Genomic DNA, 22460 nt, shown 5'->3' on the forward strand with positions numbered 1-22460 from the left:
TGGCGATTGTTCCCGGAGGTGACGCCCGTGCAAAAGCAACACGCTGCCACTCTTCTATACGGTTGAGTGTGCGATTTGGCCCGCCGGAGGTGGTACCCTCACCAGAGGTGACGCCCGCACGAAACCAACACGCCGCGACTCGACTTCACGGCAGAGAGTGCCTTATGGCTCGCCGGTGGTGTAGCACGCTCCCGGAGGGGACGCTGGAGCAAAAGCAACACGCCGCGATTCGACTTTACCTTAGAGAGTGCGATTCGGACCGCAGGAGGAGACGCCCGCTCACGGAGGTAACGCCCGCACCCGGAAGTGACGCCCGTTCACGGAGAAGACGTCCGGCGAGAACAATACGTCGCAAAACGATTTTACGGCAGAGAGTGCGATTCGGCCCGCCGGAGGTGACGCCCGCTGCTGGAGATAACGCCCGTGCGAAAACAACACGCGGCTACTCGACTTTACGGTATTGAGTGCGAATCGCCCCGCCGGAGAAGACGCCCGCTACCGGAGGGGACGCCTGTGCAAAAGCAACACGCCGCCACTCATCATTACGGTAGAAAGTGCGATTCAGTCCGCCGTAGGTGACGCCCTCTCCCGGAGGCGACGCCGGCACGCGGAGGTAACGCCCGGACAAAAGCAAATTTCTCTAAATTGTCTATAGGGTAGAGAGTGCGATTCGGCCAGCCTGAGGTGACTCCCGTTCCTGGATGTGACCCCGGGTAAAAGCAGCATGCCACGACTCGGAACTATTACTGAGTTCTTTCGCAACACCACCACCTCACGGATCTGGAGTCACCTCCGACGATCCAAGTCATACTATCTACCGTAAAGTCAAGTCGCGTCGTGTTAGATTTGCTTGGGTGCAACTCCGAGAAGTGGAGTCTGCCAATGTAGGTGGGGGCCCGCTACCGGAGCCAAAATGTCACCTCATCCGGGCCGAATTGCACTCTCCTTCGTAAGGTCGAGTCGCGCAGCGTTGCTTTCGCATGGGCGCAACCTGCAGGAAAGGGCGTCACCTACGGCGGGCCAAATTGCGCACTCTACCGTAAAGTCGATTTGCGGCGTGTTGTTTTCGCACGGGCGTCACCTCCGGTAGCGGGCGTTACCTCCGGCAGTCAGAATTGCACTCTCTACCGTAAAATCGAGACGCGTCGTGTTGCTTTTGCATGAGCGTTACCTCAGGGGGCGGGAGTCAACTACGGGTGCGGGCGTTACTTCCGGCAGCGGGTGTCACTTCCCGCGAGCCAAATCGAACTCTCTACTTCATAGTCGTGTCGCTGCGTGTTGCTTTCGCACAGGCGTCATCTGTGGCGGGCCAATTTGTACTCTCTACCGTAAAATCAAATCGCGGCGTGTTGTTTGTCCACGAGCGTTACCTCCGGAAACGTGAGTCACATCCGGGTGCGGGCGTCAGCTCCGGGAGCGGGCATCACCTTCGGCGGGACGAATTGCACTCTTTAACGTACAGTCGAGTGGCGGCGTGTTGCTTTCGCACGAGCGACACCTTCGGTAGCGGGCGTCACCTCCGGCGGGCCGAATCAAACTCCCTAAAGTAAAGTCTAGTAGCGGCGTGTTGCTTTCGCACGGGGGTCCCGGCCGGAAACGAGTGTAACGTCCGGGTGCGGGTGTCACCTCTGGGAACTGGCATCACCTCCGGCGTTCCAAAACGCACTCTCTTCCGTAAAGTCAAGGGTAGGCGTTTTGCTTTTGCACGGGCGTCACCTCCGTTAGAAGGCGACACTTCCGGCGGGCCGAATCAGACTCTCTACCGTAAATTCGATTAGCGGCGTGTTGCTTTCGCACGGGCGTAACCTGCGAGAACGGGCGTCACCTCCGGGTGCTGTGTCACCTCCGGGAGCGGGCGTCAGCTCCGGCGAGCCGAATCGCCATTTCTTCCGTAAAGTCGAGTCGCGGCATGTTGCTTTCGCTAGGCGTAACCTCCGGTTGCAGGCGTCACCACCGGAGGGCCAAATTGCACTCTCTAACGTAAAATCGATTTGCGGCGTGTTGCTTTTGCACGAGCGTCACCTCCGGTAACGAGCGTCATCTCCGGGAACGGCCATCACCTCCGGGAGTGGGCATCTCTTCCAAAGGTCCGAATCGCACTCTCTTACGTAAAGTCGAATCGCGGCGTGTTGCTATAGCACGGGCGTCACCTCCGGGAACGGGCGTCTCCTCCGGGAACGAGCGTCACCTACAGGTGCGGGAGTCACCCGGGAGCCAGTGTCACCTCCGGCGGGAGTAATCGCACTCTCGTCCGTATAGTCGAGTAGCGGCGTGATGCTTCCGCAAGGGGGTCACCTCTGGGAACGAGTTTCACCACCGTTTGCGGGCGTCACCCCTGGGAGCAGGCGTCACCTACGGCGGGTCGAATCGCATTCTCTACCGTAAAGTCGAGTGGCGGCGTGTTGCTTTTGCACGGGCGTCTCCACCGGGAACGGACGTCACCTCCGGCGGGGCGAAAAGCACTCTCTTCCGTAAGTTGAGTCGCGGCGTGCTGTTTGCGCACGGGCGTCACCTGCGGAAACGTGCGTCATCTCTGGGTGTGTGCGTCACCTCCGGGAGCGGGCATCAACTACTGGAGCGGGCATTCCTTTCGGTGGGCCAAATCGCACTCTCTTACGTAATGTTTCTCACATGTTTTACGTTAAAGCGCGTTAAACAAATGCTGATCTGCATTAGAAACAAAACTATTGTCGTTCTTCAGCGCGCTAAGCATATGAAACGTTACATATGCGATATATTACGCGTTTTACGTTGAAAACCGTCGAACAAGATTTTATCTGCATCGAAAACGAAACTATTATAGTTCTCAGAGCAAATTGCAAATGAATCGTTATCTATGCGGTATTTCACGCGTTTAACGTTAAAACATTGCAAACAAGCTTTGATCTGCCTCAGAAGACAGACTATTAAATTTCTCACAGCAAATTGCAAATGAATCACTATCTATGCGATAACTCACGTGTTATACGTTTAAACGCGTCAAACAAGCGTTGAACTGCATTCGAAGCGAAACTAATGTCGTTCTTCAGCGCGCAACACGCGCAACGCAAAGGAAACGTTATCTAGTCAATATCTCTCGCGTTTTACGTTAGAAACCGTCGAACAAGTGTTGATCTTCCTCAGAAAAGAATCTATTATTGTTTTCATAGAAAATTCCAAATGAATCGAAAACTGTGCAATATCTCACGTGTTTTACGTTAAAACGCGTTGAACAAACGTTGATCTGCATTAGAAACGAAATTATTGTCTTTCTTCAGCGCGGTAGGCAAATGAAACGTAACCTATGCGACATCTCACGCGATTTACGTTAAAAACCGTCGAAAAAGCCTTGATGCATCAGAAACGAAACTCTTGAAGTGCCTAGCGAAAATTGCAAATGAATCGCTATCTATGAAATATCTCACGTGTTACGTTAAAACGCGTCGAACAAGCACTTATCTGCATTAAAAACAATACTATTGTCGTTCTTCAGCATGCTAGCCAAATTAACGTTACCTATGCAACATCTCACGCGGTTTACGTTAAACACTGTCGAACAAGCGTTGATTTGTATCAGAAACGAAACTCTTAAAATGCCCAGGGCAAATTGTAGATGAATTAGTTATCTATGCAATATCTCACGTGTGTTACGTTAAAAACCGTCTATCAAGCGTTGATCTGCATCAGAAACAAAACTATTGAAGTGCTCAGCGCGAATTGCAAATAAATCGTCATCTATGCAATATATCCCGCGTTTTACGTTAGAAACCATCAAACTTCTGTGCCTGTTTCTAAATTATTTAAATTAGATTAAATCATCCCACCGCTGCCATCAAAAATATCTCCTATTATTCTGTCACGGCCCGGGAGACGGACACTTCTTCAAGTCCTCTTATCTCAGTTGTGGACTGGAAGACTTCTCTCTCTTTGAGTTTTGAGGCTATCTGCTAGGCCGGCAATACCTTGGGACAGGCGGAGAGCAAGATTGATCGCAGTTGGTGTCGGGTAAGTAACGGTACTCAGGGACAAGGAAATGAAAGCTTTATTGTTAATAATAAAAATTTTTTTATTTTTATAGTTCCTATGTATATATGTATGACATAAGAGTTTATTTCACGAAAAACAAGAACATAGATTAGATAATCCGCAAGTATAACAAGATAGGCGGTAGGTCAATATTACTGGAATAATTGTGAGGGTTTATATATGTATCACGAAGAGCTTCACCTCTAAAATGAGCTCGGGTGAGCTGGGTGATTCTTCTAGGAGTGATACCGCGCTGATTATGTTGTTAATATCCAATTCTATATTTACCGCAATATCGGCTAGGCTACCACGGCTGGGTGAAGTTGCAATATCAGAGAAATATGTCGATTCTCTTATCTCTTAAAATTCCGTCGGTTTAACTAAGGGATTTAAGTCGGTATTGTTAGGAGTTTTGACTGGAAAATCACAATTAATATTGTCGTCTATCAAGAGGTAGATTTAAAATTCCTCGTCATTAATTTCGGGAAAAGTTTCTATTAATTCAAAATGGCTTCTATTAATTTAAAATGGTTGAATGGTAACCTGAGTTTTCTTCTCTTACGGGGGAAGCGAGAGGGAATCGTTCATTAATGTGATTCGGTAAATCTTCTAGGGGATCGGTAAAAGGAAGAATGTCAATTTGTTCCAATAGCTCGACGATTAGCCTCCAGCTCCTCCAATTTCTTTATGGTAAAATTCCTTGATTTCATGGGTTGAGCTGGTTCGCCTAAGCTGAGTTTTTTCGGTGACTCTTATATTCTAAAGCTTAACCCTGCGATAATGGTAATGCAACGGGATTACCGACAGGCATGTTACCGACAGTGGTTACCGACAGGGATTACCGACAGGTGTTACCGACAGGGATGTTATCGACAGGGTTTGCCGACAGGGCTTACCGACAGGGATTTTATCAACAGGGGTTACCGACAGGGATTACCGACAGGGATGCTATCGACAAAGGTTACCGACAGGGATTGCCGATAAGGATTTTATCGACAGGGGTTACCGACAGGGATTATCAACATTTGCTAATATAGCAATTTTCTAAGTTTTTAAACAGGGAAAATTTGGACAGGGGGACACTCTAGAAAATTGATCTTCGTTATTTTTCTAAGTCCTTTAGGCAAAAGAAAAATTGGACAGAAGAACACTTTGGAAAATTGACTTTCGTGTTTTTTCTAAGTCTTTTAAGCAAAAGAGTAATTGGACAGAGGGACACTTAAGAAAATTGACCTTCGAGTTTTTTCTAAGTCCTCTAAGCAAAAGAGTATTTGGACAGGGGGACACTTTAGAAAATTGATTTTCATGTTTTTTCTAAGTTTTATTATAAATCTTTAAAGATATTGTATACAATAGTGATTCAGTTGCAGGGTGGTTATAAAGGTGAAACTATAGTCGCGTGTGAGTGCACAAAACTATTTTAACTTACTTATCACAAGCCAGTCAATCTCAAAACAGACAGACCAAGACTGCTTCCGTCTCTGATGTACGTAGCAGATGCAGCAAGATTCATGCAGCTCAGGCGTATAGGGGTTAAGATGAGGTTCGACGTGGCAGCAAAGTGACACCAAGATTCGTATACTCTCACACTAACAAGTAAACCTACCTTTGCCGGACTCACCGATTTCATTGAAACTTTGCACATTTGTAGAGTAGGCGAAAATAATAGACACGTATTTTTTTTTATCGGCAATGGTCAACACTAAAGGGGTGAAATCGACCCCCAAAGTAGAGGGTATTAGGGAATCATCATGATGTTACACATAAAAATAATGTACCGATCAACACGAAATCGTTACAAAATGTTTTTTATGTTAAATAGTAAAGTTTACATGTCCGACTTTCCATGTACCCTTGTTGCAAGGGGTAAAACATCCCCCAAATGGCTTATTTTTGTAGTATTTTGAATATAACAGAAGAAATTATTCTCCGAGTTTAATGAAACAGATACCAAATTAAGGAGCAAGAAAAAATAAAAGTTACGTGTTTTTCCTTTTTTCCAAAGAACCAAAATAAGGGGGTGAATCAGCCCTTAAAATAAAATTGTCTTTTCTTGTACTGAAATAATTTCAGTCGCTCTTTGAAAATGTTTTTTATGTTAAATAATAGAGTGTTACATGTACGAATTTCCATGCACCTTTGTTGCAAGAGGGTAATCCACCCTTCTCACGAGGAATTATTATTACGACGAATGGATGACGAAAGCCTATTTACATTTTTATCTATGTCTAATCTATTTATCTAAAAAGTAGAACTAGTGCAGAACATTATTTTTTTGTTTTTTAATATTTTTAAAATTTTTTTTAATTTTTTTAAACTTTTTTAATTTTTAATACTTTTTTTTACCTCTTTTAAATTTATTTTTTTGTATATTTTTAATAGATTATTGTTTATAATTTTTACAATAATGATATGCAAAAAAAAATTCATTAATGCATAAAGAGTTTGCACACCAAACACACTTTATAATTGCTACATTATTGCATGACGCACATATAGCTTCACAATTTTTGAAACAATAATCTACGGGATTATCAAATTTAGGTGGTTTTTCCTGTAAATATCCGCTTTTGTACCACGAATATTTAAATAAATTTATAAACCGAGGATTAGATTCTCTATGCACGTGCATATTAATGAAATTCATTGAAGTGCCACTAGGCGGCGCATGGGACGTAACTCTCTCGTGAGCGAAGTCATCGCATATATCAATAAATATAGACCCGTAATAGTTCATAGAAAACGGATTTGCTATTTCGTTAAAATTCTGTTTCTGCAAAATGACGCTAAATCCAAAGAATGTTTTAAAATTGTTAGCGATCGCTTTCGATGATCCGCATTATGACTTTGAATCTGTCATTAGCGAAGCTGAAAGAAATTTAAGTTTTCATATAGAGAGTCTGATAAAAGATGCTATTCAAGAATCCCTGTATATTGAAACGTATACTACTCTCAATTTTGATGAAGAAGATATTATTCAGGATGCAATTTCAATCGAGGAAAATAATAATGATAATTATATTCAAGATACTGTGACTTCCAATTTAAGTGCATCTATTGAATTAACAGAAAGTTTGGATGAAGAATATAAACAAAAAGTTATAAAATTTTGGAAATCAGGAAAAAAACATAAATTAAAATTTGCAACAGTTCAAGCAAGATTTAAACGTGTTTCATCAAAGCAACAATTGTATACATGGGAAAAAGAAATTTCAGAAGGTGGAAATACTAAAGAAAAATTAAAAAACCTATCAGAATATGTATTATTTCAATTTGAAGATGCTTTACAAAAATGTTTACCAATGCATGATTTAGATATTCGCAGATGGTCTTTGAATGCTAGAAATCAATTGCAATTATCGGAAGATTTTTTTAAAGCATCTGATAAATGGATTCATAATTTTAAACAGAAGCATCATATTGTTTCTAGAAAAATTAATAAATTTATAACGCAGAAAAGTTTAACAAATGTTAATAAATTAAAAACAGGCTAGCAATTTTGTAGAAAAAGTAAAAACAGAACTTTTACTAATTGGAGCAGAAAATGTTTTTAATTCTGATCAATCAGGTTTTAATTTAGAAATGCACACAGGACGTACTTTATCTTTTCGAGGAAAACAAAATTTGAAACATTAACACAATCGATAAGTTCTATGACTCATAGTTATACAATTCAGCCAATCATATCAGCAAGTGGTTCTCTTCTATCACCGCTATTAATTATTTTACAGGAAAAAGATGGAAAATTTGGACCTCAAGTAGAACAAAATCTTTTTAGAGCTGATAATGTTGTCGCATTACCTTCAAACTCTGGTAAAATGATAACAAACCTTGTAAAAACATGGTTCACAAATGTTTATCTTCCAAACTGTAAAAATAATAGTGTTTTGCTTTTAGATTCATGGAGTGGCCAAAATTCGAAACAATTAGAAACAATGGACACATTATCCAAAAATATAAAAATTTTAACAATTCCTGCTGGGACGACCGGAATGATTCAACCTCTCGATGTCTTCGGTTTCAGAATCTGGAAAAATTATATTAAACATTTCTCTGACATGATTCTTTTATATAACTACGATGTAAACTTACATTTACGAAACAATATTGTTAAACTCCAGCCACTTATTCATAATCAATTTTCTTCTCCTCGGTTTATAAATTTATTTAAATATTCGTGGTACAAAAGCGGATATTTACAGGAAAAACCATCTAAATTTGATAATCTCGTAGATTATTGTTTCAAAAATTGTGAAGCTATATGTGCGTCATGCAATAATGTAGCAATTATAAAGCATGCTCGATGTGCAAACTCTTTATGCATTAATGAATTTTTTTTTGCATATCATTATTGTAAAAATTATAAACAATGATCTATTAAAAATATACAAAAAAATAAATTTAAAAGAGGTAAAAAAAGTATTAAAAATTAAAAAAGTTTAAAAAAATTAAAAAAAATTTTAAAAATATTAAAAACAAAAAAATAATGTTCTGCATTAGTTTTACTTTTTAGATAAATAGATTAGACATAGATAAAAATATAAATAGGCTTTCGTCATCCATTCGTCGTAATAATAATTCCTCGTGAGAAGGGTGGTTTACCCTCTTGCAACAAGGGTGCATGGAAATTCGTACATGTAAAACTCTATTATTTAACATAAAAAACATTTTCAAAGAGCGACTGAAATTATTTCAGTACAAGAAAAGACAATTTTATTTTAAGGGCTGATTCACCCCCTTATTTTGGTTCTTTGGAAAAAAGAAAAAACACGTAACTTTTATTTTTTCTTGCTCCTTAATTTGGTATTTGTTTCATTAAAATCAGAGAATAATTTCTTCTGTTATATTCAAAATACTACAAAAATAAGCCATTTTGGGGGATGTCTTACCCCTTGCAACAAGGGTACATGGAAAGTCGGACATGTAAACTTTACTATTTAACATAAAAACATTTTGTAACGATTTCGTGTTGATCGGTACATTATTTTTATGTGTAACATCATGATGATTCCCTAATACCCTCAACTTTGGGGGTCGATTTCACCCCTTTAATGTTGACCATTGCCGATAAAAAAAAATACATGTCTATTATTTTCGCCTACTCTACAAATGTGCAAAGTTTCAATGAAATCGGTGAGTCCGGCAAAGGTAGGTTTACTTGTAAGTTCACACTGTTGAAAAATTTCTAGGTCCAGCAAAGCAACACGGGTATTTCACCACGGAAGCTCTGCTGACGAAGTGACTGTGACAAAAAATTGAAAGAAACTGTCCTCCTCTTACTTTGGTAATGGGTTTAAGTAAGAGTTTGAACAATGCGACTATTCACTGAGCTCATCTGATCACGTATTGCAAAGATTTAGACTAAGGTAATAAATTTGATATACGATGTTCGAGTGACTTAGCCGATGTCACTTATCAGTAATATTTATATTTAATGTAATCAAAGTCGAGCGTTGCATAAGCGGCTTTGATCCGCTAAGTCTCGTATAGGTAATATTTATGTCGGGGTGATTTACGAGGTGCCAGCCTTGACAGCGTGCGTATCACGTATCATAAATGTTTGCGTGAGTCAATCTGAGTCAGCCTGTGATCGGTACGCATTCTTGAGATCAAGAAAATATTTAAAAATTAATATACTATAAATTAGTACGTAACATTTTATAATTTATTTTACAGGTTAATTGTATGTTAGACGCATAGAGCATATAGCTGTCGTTTTTGGGTTTCTTAATTCCTTATAGGTTGCTGGCAAAGTAAAAATGTTTAATTATTATTGTTAATGTTTAATTATATGCAACCAAAATTATACCTTAAGGAAAGGCCTTTTTCTTGATGTGCCAATATTATTTTTGTAATTTATAATTAACTTATTTATGTGAAAAGAACTTTGTGAATATGTTTGTCTCACTCTCTCTTCGTCATACGGTCTATAACGTTATCCCTTTTTAATTCGTGCGTCATAAGTCTGGATTTACCTCTCTCCTACAGGGTTGTGTCTTTCTATCGTTAGTCTCTCCTCTCAATGTGAGATGAGAAGGTTAAATACTGTTAGACAAGGATAATTTAATTAATGAAGAACAAGGATAGTTAAATACGTGGATCAGAGTAGTTAGACAAGGACAAATGGCAACCACTTAAGTAGTGATAAAAATTCATGTATACATATATAGTCAGTTCCAAAATTAAGCAATAATTTGTGAACGGTTGGTCGGATTGATTTTGAATAATATGCACAAAATTCTTTTAATTAGCGAAAAAATTATGCAAAAACAAAAATTGAAAAAATTCAAAAATTTTGGTTTTCAAGGACATCCGAGATTTTCATTTCATATGGTAGTTCTTGACTTAATTAAGGTGGGGGTAAAATTTATTTATTTTTCTGATGGCTAGTTTCCGAGACACGAGGATTTTGAAAATTGACCAATCAGAATCAAGTAGCCCTTGTCTTAACAAAGACGTTGGTATAACTCATTTAATTTTCTGACGTTTAGTTTTCGAGATATAAACATTTGAAATCTGACCAATCAGAGACAAGTTGATGTCAGTTGATAGTTCTTGACTTGACTAAGACAATGGTGTGACTCATTTAATTTTCTGATGTTTAGTTTAGGAGATATAAGCATTTGAAATCTAATCAATCAAAGACAAGTTGATGTCAGTTGATAGTCCTTGACTTGACTAAGACAATGGTGTGACTCATTTAATTTTCTGATGTTTAGTTTACGAGATATAAGCATTTGAAATTTGACCAATCAAAGACAAGTTGATATCAACATCAACATCAACATCAACATTAACATTAACATTTCAAGGTCGTTCGAGATTTTTGTTCCATCTGATAAATCTCGACTTAACTAAGATTATGGTATAATTTATTTTAATTCCTTATGGCTAGTTTTTGAGTTATAGCGATTTGCTAATCAACCACGATTTTTTAATGAATTTTTTGATAGGTTGTTAAGATAATTGCTCTTATATTATATTATGTTTAATTCTTATTTTATATTTACGACCAAAGGTTTTTAAGGGCCCGTAGGGTTTCGAAAACGGTATCGGATACACGGATAATTTTATAGTAACCGTCAAGAAGGCATGATACCATGAATTAATTGTTATATCAATGATAGGGGTTAAAGGGTCAAATTGAGTAGCACTCATTCTTTGTTGAAAGTGGTATGTGTTAGAGATATAGGAATATGTTTATTATATTCTGGGTGTGATATTATGTAATTAATGTAGGATATAAATTTTTATTTTATTATTCGTATGTACGATTTAAGGCGCAATTTTTGGAATTTGTTGCATAAAGGCGATTCGTCATTTTGTAGTTAGGTAAATTAACCGATTACGAGAAGTATGTCAGGTCTAAATAATTGTCCGTCAAAATTTTGGGAACGTCCCAGTTGCGCACAGAATAAATCGGACACAGCAAGTTGAACGAAACGGACACAGTGACAATTGGACACAGTAGGAAACGGACACACGGTGGTTGCAGTGGGACACAGTGACAATCGGACACAGTAAGAAACAGACACAGTGACAATCGGACACAGTAAGAAACGGACACAGTGACAATCGGACACAGTAAGAAACGGACACAGTGTCAATCGGACACAGTAAGAAACGGACACAGTGTCAATCGGACACAGTGTCAATCGGACACAGTGTCAATCGGACACAGTGTCAATCGGACACAGTGTCAATCGGACACAGTGTCAATCGGACACAGTGTCAATCGGACACAGTAGGAAACGGACACACGGTGGTTGCAATCGGACACATATGTTCCGTGACAGTTTTCCTAACCCTCAAAATGTTATTTTAATAACTTTAATTTGTTGATTTTTCGCTTTCTTTCTAATATGTAAATAAATAATTCTGTATATAAAGCCTTCTCTGTTTTATGAATCTATTAAAATGAAATAAAAATAGTTGAATATAATCGAATCGTGTATTTGATTCATAAACATCATTCATAAACCTTTGATATGTTTGATAAAATTTCTTGGATAAGTTTATCGTAAAGCTATTTCAATCGGAACGATTGTTAAAGTGATTGATAGAAAAATTGCCTACCTTTCAATCTTTAATCACATTTTATGATTATTTATATATAAATCTTTAGAGATATGAGAAAATTATTTAGACAACTTTTCCATATCAATTCAGAGAAAAGCATGCGTTTGTGATGGAAAAAACGATGAAATTTATGTACATTTATGAAATTTGTGTTGTGTGTATGAATTATTATGTATACAATTTATATTTGTGTTGTGAATGTACATTTGATTTTTTAAAGTATGATTATTTTATATTGTATTAGAGTTTCTGTACTTACATATTTTAAATGCTAAGAAGACAACATGTTCCACGGATAAGCCACAGTTTACGAAAGCAATCGTTTAGTTATCAATAGAATGAACAAATCCGTTTGCAAAACATGAGATTCTTTTAAGCGAATATTTATTTTTATTGTCTTCGCTATTAGAATTTTGTGTAATGTTATGGAGTTTCTTCAGATTTATTACAGCATAAATTTTTGCTTACCGTTTATACATGCTCTAAGAGTGACAAATATTAAATATATTTAAAATTTAATAATATATTACACAAAGTAAAACATAGCGCAAACATTATATGAAGATCATGATATTAATGATGAAATAGTTTTTCCTCTTTATATCTTTTTCTGTCTCTCTACCTTATTAGACTTATTACTTTCACATATACGTATAATATATTAGAAATGTAGAATGTAATAATAAATTTTTTGTTTTTTGTTTCCTTATTTTAATATTATTTAGCAGACCTTTTTTATGTCCACATTAAACTTATTTATAATTTCTTTATGTTTGTGTGTAAAAAATATATTTAATTTCATATTACTCTACATAGGTAAATGTATTTATTTATTACAGCTTGCTCGGTTTACTGTATTATTTATAAAATTTTACATACATATCTTCACACATCTGCCGTTTTATTGATATATACTGTATAATATGATTAATGATAAATAAAATTAGATTATCAAACTTACATTTTTATTCAATACTAGAATTATACAGGAAAGCCAAAATCTCAGTAATTTATTCATCAACAAAATAATTAAAGCTCTTATTGCACAATCACAATTAGCAACAGAGTTAACCTTAATTCTACATATATCTATAATACGAGAATGAAATAAAATAAAACTTATTTTCTAATCAGTCTTCACATCTGAAAAGCAGAACTCTATTCCCTTCTTTGTTTAAAATGAAACATAAAATATAACTCTGTCAACAGTTAATAACGTTTATATATATTTAAAAGAAGAAAATAAACTTTTTGTGTAGTTAGACTAGTGTATATATATATATATATATATATATATATATATATATATATATATATATAAGTATATATACTATTAATTTTCAATAGAATAATGTTTTATGTATCTTAAGTATTGCGCACCATATGCGTAAAGATTAAAATATGCAAGGTAGTCTAGCCATATATATTTCAAAGCTTATAATTGACAAGTATCTCAGATTACGCGTATTAAGAAAGTTGCAAACATTCTTAGATGTTCTTATATTTAGAAGAAAATACAAACTCATTTATGCTGTATATACTTTGTAGATAGATGAAATTTCTGCTTTGCAGATTGGACATTTCTTAACATTATTGCTCTCTCCCATAATATAATTAGCACAATCTTCACAACAACAAATGTGACCGCACGGTATAAAAACTTGATTCGATACAGCATCAAGGCAAATAGTGCATCTATGATCAGACCTTACTCCTTCATTTTCTTTGCCCCTTTCCAGAGAAAGTCTATCAACTTTATGATACGGGACGTCACTTTCTGCAATAGTTTCCTGACCTTCGTACCAATATCCATAGTCGTCATCTGGGATGTTATAAATGGATTCTGAAATTTTGTAATGTGTTATAGTAATTAAACAAAAATACTATAGAGACAATATTTACTATAGAGATACTGATTTTACTATAAAAACAATATTTTATGTTCACTAAAACATAACATATATTTAAATTCATACCGTCATCAAATTCATCATTATCAAATCGTGATAAATTGGGAATGTTGTTTGTATTTTGATTGTGCGTGTCACTTGTTACCGGACTATTTGTAGTAAGTTCAGTGTCGACATCAATTGTGAATTCTACAGTGTTGACGTCGATTAGAGTATCTGTACCAATTGCATTTTCAGAAATAGAGAGTTCTTCTTGCACAGAATCTTGTCTCTGCGTTAATGTAAGTGGATTTCTTATTGTATTTGTATTTATGTTACTATTAGCAGTTCTCAGAGCTTCACAAATATTTGAAAAGTATGAATTAATAACAGAGTAATATAAAGTACTTATGATTTGATATAAATAAAAATACATACCTTCCTCCGACGTAGAATTAAAACTTTCTGATAGAAAATCGGTACAAACTTCATGATTGTTCTCATGAGTTATCTCTGTAATACAAGAAAATGTAATGCTTGCTTAAAAAAATCTAATTAATTGAAAAGTTAATCAAATTGTTTTTTGAAAATCAAAAATATCATTAATATCAGATTTATTCTGTTTTATGAAATATTATGAAATGTTTTATGTAAGTTCATTGTTATAGTTCATCTGTATGAATTAATCGCTTCAAACACATTTCTACTCATGGAATGTTGTCTATTTATTTCGTTTAATATTTACTTACTATATTGTTTACTAAAAATTCCTTACTAATATTCTACATAATTTATGTAAAAAAAAGTATATACATTCAAGTAAATATTTAATCATTTAATTACAATTAATACTGACATATAATAAAAACATATATAAAACGAAATAAATAATTTTTCTGCGTTAGTTGAAATATACATGGATCTGAATAGCAATAGCTTATAATAAACTTATATAAAATATTTTAAGCATATAAAAAATAAAACTGATGTTTATAAATAAAAAAATATTTGATTACTTTAACTTTTTTCATATTTTTATCGGATAGAGATTTTAAACACGAAAAAAGCTTATATTTTATATCTTTGTGCTATATTTTCCTGAACTTCTTAAAAAATAATAACCTTCGTCAATCATGTCCATATTGTATAAATAGTCTTCATAGAAGCGACTAAATGAGTCTAAAAATTCATGAAGTGATAATCTGTAAGAAATAAATATTTATTTCTAGATGTTAGCATTAATATATCATTATAGATGAAAAATAATTTCTGTCACAAGTATATATAGTTTTATTTTATAATTGATGCATACCTATGTTCCATGAGATCTTTTTGTTTCTGTAGTATTATATTATTTTTTTTTTTTATTGGCTCGAGTTTGAGGTCTACGTGCCTGAAGATTATTCTGTAAGCGACGAAAATCAATTTCTTGATCTATAATTACTTTTTTCAAATTTTCTGCAATATAAAGTGAATAAAAATCAGACATGTATATTTCATACTGTAATAATATAAAATACCAACCAATAAATATCCACACATTTGGATGTCTACTCCCGAATTTCTTTGAAATCGTGTTGTGAAAACTTTCGACTATATTATTTGTGCGAACAGGACATCCATACACAGATACTTTGTTTGCTGCGGGCAACCATGTCTTACGTAAATAGCACATAAATTGTAATACTGTAGGATAGTCACTAGACATAGTATCAGCTACGTCTTGTAATATAGTAAAACATTGCTCAAATAAAGTGGCTGATATTAACGGTACAGACATAACTATCATTATTAATTTTCTTGGAGCATTTGTTAAATCAAGTTGCCGCCATTTGCGCAACACAGCCTTCAAATTAAAAAAAAAGGATTAAGGAAAATTTAATAAACAAGATTTGTCATGTAAATAAATAATATAACTGAGCATATATAAATGATAAATTCCTATCTTAAATTAACTCACTTGGTTGTAATGAAACCAGCATCCTTTCAAACTAGCTTCGGGGAAACATTTATAAAGGGCATTATTTGTTGCGCGTTCATAATCTCCCATTATAAATTTGACATTTTTTTTCAAATCTGGAGCGATTTCAATTATTTTTTCCCATATTGCCTGATAAAGGGCAAATGTTTGTGTCTCGCATAATACGAAGACAACTGCAATACCCTGTTATTAAAAATCTTAAATGAGTTATACTTTTAAAAAGTGAGACTCAGATGAAATAAAACAGACATAACAGATAGGATAAAATTTAAGTTTGTCTCTTATTATTTCTATTATTTGAACTTGATATGTGTCTTATTTTGTGCCTATCTGAACTTTCTACCTTTTAAATTCAATAAAATAGTTCTTAATAAAGAATATATACAATATGTAACGTACTGTATTTTTATAACGTATGTGAACAGTATATAATTGAATCATACGTGGAATGCGGGGAACAATCTGTAAATGATAAATAACATAAAATAAATATAATTTTTCTTTTATTACATAAACTATTATTTTGAAAATATTAAAAAATATAAAATATTAATGCATTCAAAAATAAAAAATTTTTTTAAAAAAAAGCATCTTACAGAAAATGTCCCATCGACAAACATTTCTGTAGTTGTCTTTAAGGCATCAATAAGTACATCACTCGAAAATATAGCAGCCATGCTACCATCCTGTGCAGTTACACTTCCTTTATAAAAATCTTTAATCCAATCATATTTATTTAAATCAGTAGATAAGGCTTGAAAGGTATGTGGTATAGGAGGTCGTTGTTTAGCTCGTTCTCGAGCCATTACACTTTTCATGGAATTGTACGATATATGTGCAGCTACTTCTAAATTTCTAAATTCATTAATGTTATTAAATTGGAATACTTTAAAATATCAAACTAATTTTATAAAAATATAAATTAATTATATAAATATTAGTACAGAATAACATACGTTCGACAAACGTTATCAAAAATTTCCTTTAGTGGTAGAAGCGATTCTCGTGATAAACGTAACATTTCATTTTGCATTTTAGATTTTTCCAACTTTTTGGTATCTGGTGGATGTTGATGTAGAGTTTGCACATGAACTTGCTCATTAATTATTTTTGCAACACCAGGACATCCTGTTGAACGACGACTTGAACATCGATATGTGTTATTTATCCGCTTATCAATGTTATATGTATATCCATCACATACATAAATAAAAGTTCCCTTTTGTCTACCGCCAATTGTCTCCATGTTGTACTGAAATATACTAATGATAAATGTTCAAATAAAGTACTACTTCATCAAAAATTTCATCATTTTTGTAACAATCAATAAAAAGTATAAATGCAATATACACAATACAAGCCTTATTGACTTCTGTAGACAGGACGCGATAACACTTGCATGGTAAGAAATGCGGTAGCCAATCTTTTATTATTATGGAAAAGCTGTAAGCTGATTGATTACCACGTCGCTTTATCAAGCGTTGCCGTGTTCTGTTTGCAGGAGCCACAAGTGCACAGTTTTGGCTATGTACAATGTACAAAGTGACTTTTTGATGTTCCGTGTATTAAAAAATATTATGAAAAATTGCGCACATTTAAAGAGATGCCGGATTACCGACCAAATTCTATATTTTTCAAAATGATAAAACTTGTTTTGTTAGACTTCGAAGAATTTAATATCCTTTTCAAGGATTAAGATATAGATACTAATAGTGTGCAACTAAATATAATAAAAAGAAGGTAAATAATAGTAATTAAAGAAAGAAAGGAAGTAATTGACAATGCTACTTATTATTAAAATTATTGCATTGTAAGTTATATATCTCTATCATTACATATCCAATGTTAATGTTGGAAACATCATAAATAGTATCATGTAATTTTTATATTATTTTAGCAGTAAAACTATATTGCAAAGTTTTTCACAAATTATATATTATTAACACGTTAAGCGCCACGCGAATTCTTAAGGAAATCCCGGTCAGGCCACGCACGCCCCGTCAGGCACGCTTAGCGTGGTGGTGTCAGTCACCGGTGACTGACGCGGCCTAAACGGAAAGTTCAGTGTCAGTCACCGATGACTGACGTGGCGCTTAACGTGTTAATATATATGTGTGTGTGTGTGTGTGCGTGTGTGTGTGTAGATCTCTCCCATTTAATAATACTACTAAGATAATTTATGCAAATGATTTACTTACTAGCAATATATCTCAATAAAAGAATAAAAAAAGAGACACGACGTTGTTTATGATAAAGTAATTAATAATTAATAATTTTCTTCTCAATTATCACAATTTTGCTATCTTACATATCTGAGAACAATGCTGGAAATATAAGACATAACCAACAAAATCGACACATGGCGCCAGGCTTGCCAGACCTAATACCAACATTTCCGGAATATGTCTAACAATAAAGGTTGGTTTATAATAGCCGTAACCGTAAAAGTTGGCCAATCATAGTCGAGTATTCTATAAATCTACTATGATTGGCCGATTTCTTACGGTTACGGCTATTATAAACCAACCTTTATTGTTAGACATATTCCGGAAATGTTGGTATTAGGTCTGGCAAGCCTGGCGCCATGTGTCGATTTTGTTGGTTATGTCTTATATTTCCAGCATTGTTCTCAAATATGTAAGATAGCAAAATTGTGATAATTGAGAAGAAAATTATTGATTATTAATTATTTTATCATAAACAACATCGTGTCCCTTTTTTTATTCTTTTATTGAGATACATTGCTAGTAAGTAACTCATTTGCATGAATTATCTTAGTAGTATTAATAAATGGGAGAGGTAATAATATGTAATTTGTGAAAAATTTTGCAATATAGATTTACTGCTAAAATAATATAAAAATTACATGATACTATTTATGATGTTTCCAACATTAACATTGGATATGTATATGATAGAGATATACAACTTACAATGCAATAATTTTAATAATAAGTAGCATTGCCAATTACTTCCTTTCTTTCTTTAATTGCTATTATTTACCTTCTTTTTATTATATTAATTACACACTCTGTTAGTATCTATATTTTAATCTTTGAAGAGGATATTAAATTCTTCGAAGTCTAACAAAAAAAATTTTATCATTTTGAAAAATATAAAGTTTGGTCAGTAATCCGGCATCTCTTTAAACGCGCAATTTTTCATAATATTTTTTAATACACGGAACATCAAAAAGTCACTTTGTACATATCCAAAACTATACACTTGTGGCTCCTCTAAACAGAACACGGCAACGCTTGATAAAGCGACGTGGTAATCAATCAGCTTACAACTTTTCCATAATAACAAAAGATTGGCTACCGCATCATTTCTTACCATGCGGCAAGTGTTATCGCGTCCTGTCTACAGAAGTCAATAAGGCTTACAACTTGTATTGTGTACAAAAAAGATGAAATTTTTGATGAAGTAATACTTTATCTTAACATTTACCATTATTATATTTCAGTACAACATGGAAACAATTGGCGGTAGACAAAAGGGAACTTTCATTTATGTTTATGATGGATATACATATAATATCGATAAGCGGCTAAACAACACATATCGCTGTTCAAGTCGTCGTTCAACAGGATGTCCCGGTGTTGCAAAAATAATTGATGGGCAAGTGCATGTGCAAACTCTACATCAACATCCACCAGATACCAAAAAGTTGGAAAAATCTAAAATGCGAAATGAAATGTTACGTTTATCACGAGAATCGCTTCTGCCACTGAAGGAAATTTTTGATAACGTTTGTCGAACGTATGTTGTTCTATATTATTATAAATGTAATTACACACAGTAGTACATATCTTCATTTGTTGTGCAAATGTATTTATTGAACGGAAAAGTGCTATTTTGCTTTATGTATTTGTGCGTTTATCGGAAAACAAAGTTAATTTGATATTTATAATCCGTTTTGTTTAATTATATTGTTTTAGGGATCCAGAAGTAGCTATACATATATCGTATAGTTCTATGAAAAATATAATGACTCGAGAACGAACTAAACAAAGACCTCCTATACCACACACTTTTCAAGCCTTGGCTACTGATTTAATTAAATACGAGTGGATTAAAGATTTTTATAAAGGAAGTGTAGTTGCACAAGATGGTAATACAGCTATTATATTTTCAAGTGAAAAACTTATTGAAATAATTCAAGAAGCTCAGGAAATTTTTGTTGATGGAACATTTTCAGTAAGTTATTTTGATTGATAATTTTTTTTAATTTTTTATCTTATATATCGAAATTAATTGATAGGTTGCTCCCCGTCATCCTCGAATGGATCAACTATATACTATTCACACTCGTTATATGAATAAAGTAAGTTTAAGATTTATAAAAAGATTATTTAAACATTAATAAATTATATTAAAAGCTATTATGTTTTATAGGCAGTTGGAACTGTGTTTTGCTTATGTGAAGCATGTACTAGTGCATTATATGAATCAATATGGTTAAAAGTATTAGAACTAGCTCCAGGAATGAAAAATAATGTCAAATTTATCATGAGTGATTACGAAGCAGCAGCTATAAAAGTTTTAGAAAAACTTTTTCCAAATGCAGATATTCACGGGTGTTGGTTTCATTATAATCAAGTAAGTTTTATTTTTCCTTAGTAATTTATCTACGAAATGTGAAAATGTAAATCATATTTTTTTATTTAGGCAGTACTACGTAAATGGAATTACTTGGGTTTAACAAATATTTCAAATACCCTGTTGTCCATGACAATGACGCTTCCATTACTGCCACAAGAATATTTCATGCCAGCATTAAGGATACTACATAATTACTGCGACGCTACACATTTCAAATATGAAGAATTATTGCAATTTCTAACATATATTGAGAAAACTTGGTTGCCTAAGGCATCAAAAGTTAGCGTATATAACTGTCCTGCAAGAACAAACAATTTAGTAGAAAATTTCCATAGTACAATAAGACGAAAATTGGGTCTTCATCAAAATTTATGGCTTTTTTTAGGTACAATATTTTAATACAAGTCTTATTTTTTTGTAACACTATATTTTTTTTATATAACATATAATTTATTCTCACATAATTTTTAAAATTTTGTTTAAAATTAATTTTAATTTAGGAAACTTGATTTTTACTTGCGTATTACACTTACATTTCTATCGTACATCAATTAATTTCAGATAAATTAACAAAGTTAATTATGGATCAAGAAATTCATTTTAGACGTCTACAAAATAATGAGAATTTAATGATTGTGCAGCAACGCAAAAATAAAGAGCGTAATTTAAATATTTTTCAAGCGCAAACAGATCTAATTACAGGAAGGTAATACAAAATATAATTTATTAATAAAATAATGCAATAATGCATATAATGTGTTAAAATATATATTATGATATTGTATTAACATTTATAGGTTGCCCCTTGAACAATTTTTACGAATGTTTACCGGAATATATAAAACTTCTTATTATCAAGAACATATAAATATGCAAGGTTAGTATCAACAGCATTTTTTGTAATTTTCATTCTCATAAAGTAAACCTACTTCATCATGCTTTAGAGAAAGAAAATGTAGCAAACATCTTATCTTTGGAAAATGAAAACGAAGAGAATTATGAAAAGGAAACACAAATTACTACAAATCAAGATATTCCAACAATTATATGTGAACCGGACATTCAACCTCAAGTTGTACTAACAAGACTCAAACGTAAAGATTATGAAAAATATATTGAAAATGATCGGCAACCATTAAATTTTATTGAAAATACTATTTCGTCAAATGTAAGTACGAATTAAGAATTTATCATTATCTACAAGTACAATTCATTTTTATATATTGCAAATTTCAAACTATGTTCCAGATTACACGAAAAAGATGCAGAAGAAAAGTGCACAAATGTTGTTGAAAAAATATCAATATCATAAGATCTCAGTATTTTAGCATCAATTCTGTACATTGATTCTAATGGAGACTGACATTTTTTAAAATAATATTTAATTAAAGTATTAATTGATAATCATTTTAGATTTCATTATTTTGGATATTAATTTTATATGAGATCTCATTGGAATCAATCTACAGAATTACATAAAATATGACTTGTTTCATGAGGTGAGATTTTCCGAAAAGAGGCGAAGAAAATGAAAGAATAATAAAGTCTGGTATAGATGCATTATGCAAATCATAACATAGATGCATTGATGCTGTATCGAATCAAGTTTTTATACCGTGCAGTCACATTTGTTGTTGTAAAGATGTTAAAAAAATGTCCCATTTGCAAAGCAGAAATTTCATCTATCTACAAAGTATATACAGCATAAATGAGTTTGTATTTTCTTCTAAATATAAGAACATCTAAGAATGTTTGCAACTTTCTTAATACGCGTAATCTGAGATACTTGTCAATTATACGCTTTGAAATATATATGGCTAGACTACCTTGCATATTTTAATCTTTACGCATATAGTGCGCAATACTTAAGATACATAAAACATTATTCTATTGAAAATTAA

At 33.9% G+C, this 22460-nt stretch overlaps 3 protein-coding genes across 8 annotated transcripts; 1 reads left to right on the plus strand and 2 right to left on the minus strand.

Annotated features, from left to right (window-relative positions):
- Positions 1-13457: 13457 nt before the first annotated feature.
- On the minus strand, positions 13458-18291 carry LOC120358649. Of its 4 annotated transcripts, none has more exons than XM_039453522.1 (9): positions 18153-18291; positions 16911-17206; positions 16551-16809; positions 16354-16416; positions 15934-16137; positions 15498-15819; positions 15096-15431; positions 14061-14486; positions 13458-13927 (listed from the first exon to the last, which is right to left on the minus strand). In XM_039453522.1, the coding sequence occupies exons 2-7, from the start codon at positions 17198-17200 to the stop codon at positions 15325-15327; spliced, it is 1245 nt and encodes a 414-aa protein (XP_039309456.1). In that variant the 5' UTR covers positions 17201-17206; positions 18153-18291; the 3' UTR covers positions 13458-13927; positions 14061-14486; positions 15096-15324. The 4 variants fall into 4 exon arrangements, with proteins under 4 accessions (XP_039309456.1, XP_039309457.1, XP_039309459.1 ...); XM_039453523.1 differs by lacking the exon at positions 18153-18291 and adding an exon at positions 17417-17765; XM_039453525.1 differs by lacking the exon at positions 16354-16416.
- On the minus strand, positions 13611-15114 carry LOC113006015 (E3 ubiquitin-protein ligase cblA-like). The gene is made up of 4 exons (XM_039453717.1): positions 15096-15114; positions 14412-14486; positions 14061-14330; positions 13611-13927 (listed from the first exon to the last, which is right to left on the minus strand). Exons 1-4 carry the CDS (start codon positions 15112-15114, stop codon positions 13611-13613), a joined length of 681 nt encoding a protein of 226 aa, XP_039309651.1.
- LOC105205883 lies at positions 18251-22460 on the plus strand. Of its 3 annotated transcripts, none has more exons than XM_039453519.1 (10): positions 18251-18372; positions 19421-19716; positions 19896-20154; positions 20219-20281; positions 20353-20556; positions 20626-20944; positions 21121-21265; positions 21357-21436; positions 21504-21727; positions 21808-22460. In XM_039453519.1, the coding sequence occupies exons 2-10, from the start codon at positions 19427-19429 to the stop codon at positions 21850-21852; spliced, it is 1629 nt and encodes a 542-aa protein (XP_039309453.1). In that variant the 5' UTR covers positions 18251-18372; positions 19421-19426; the 3' UTR covers positions 21853-22460. The 3 variants fall into 3 exon arrangements, with proteins under 3 accessions (XP_039309453.1, XP_039309454.1, XP_039309455.1); XM_039453520.1 differs by lacking the exon at positions 18251-18372 and adding an exon at positions 18653-18701; XM_039453521.1 differs by lacking the exon at positions 18251-18372 and having other exon boundaries at positions 19337-19716.

Source organism: Solenopsis invicta, chromosome 9 (assembly GCF_016802725.1).
Source record: "Solenopsis invicta isolate M01_SB chromosome 9, UNIL_Sinv_3.0, whole genome shotgun sequence".
Classification (NCBI taxonomy): domain Eukaryota; kingdom Metazoa; phylum Arthropoda; class Insecta; order Hymenoptera; family Formicidae; genus Solenopsis; species Solenopsis invicta.

Excerpts from the sequence above, each read along its gene's own strand:
- LOC105205883 (XM_039453519.1), top strand. The coding sequence starts at position 19,427 with ATGGAAACAATTGGCGGTAGACAAAAGGGAACTTTCATTTATGTTTAT. Across the intron at positions 20,282-20,352 it reads ACACTCGTTATATGAATAAA|GCAGTTGGAACTGTGTTTTG; the intron begins GTAAGTTTAAGA and ends TATGTTTTATAG. Across the intron at positions 21,728-21,807 it reads AAAATACTATTTCGTCAAAT|ATTACACGAAAAAGATGCAG; the intron begins GTAAGTACGAAT and ends ACTATGTTCCAG.
- LOC120358649 (XM_039453522.1), bottom strand. The coding sequence starts at position 17,200 with ATGGAGACAATTGGCGGTAGACAAAAGGGAACTTTTATTTATGTATGT. Across the intron at positions 16,810-16,910 it reads TTTGATAACGTTTGTCGAAC|AAATTTAGAAGTAGCTGCAC; the intron begins GTATGTTATTCT and ends TAATGAATTTAG. Across the intron at positions 16,138-16,353 it reads ACATACGTTATAAAAATACA|GGTATTGCAGTTGTCTTCGT; the intron begins GTACGTTACATA and ends TTTTAATAACAG.
- LOC113006015 (XM_039453717.1), bottom strand. Across the intron at positions 14,331-14,411 it reads TAATTCTACGTCGGAGGAAG|CTCTGAGAACTGCTAATAGT; the intron begins GTATGTATTTTT and ends ATATTTGTGAAG. Across the intron at positions 13,928-14,060 it reads TAATGATGAATTTGATGACG|AATCCATTTATAACATCCCA; the intron begins GTATGAATTTAA and ends ACAAAATTTCAG.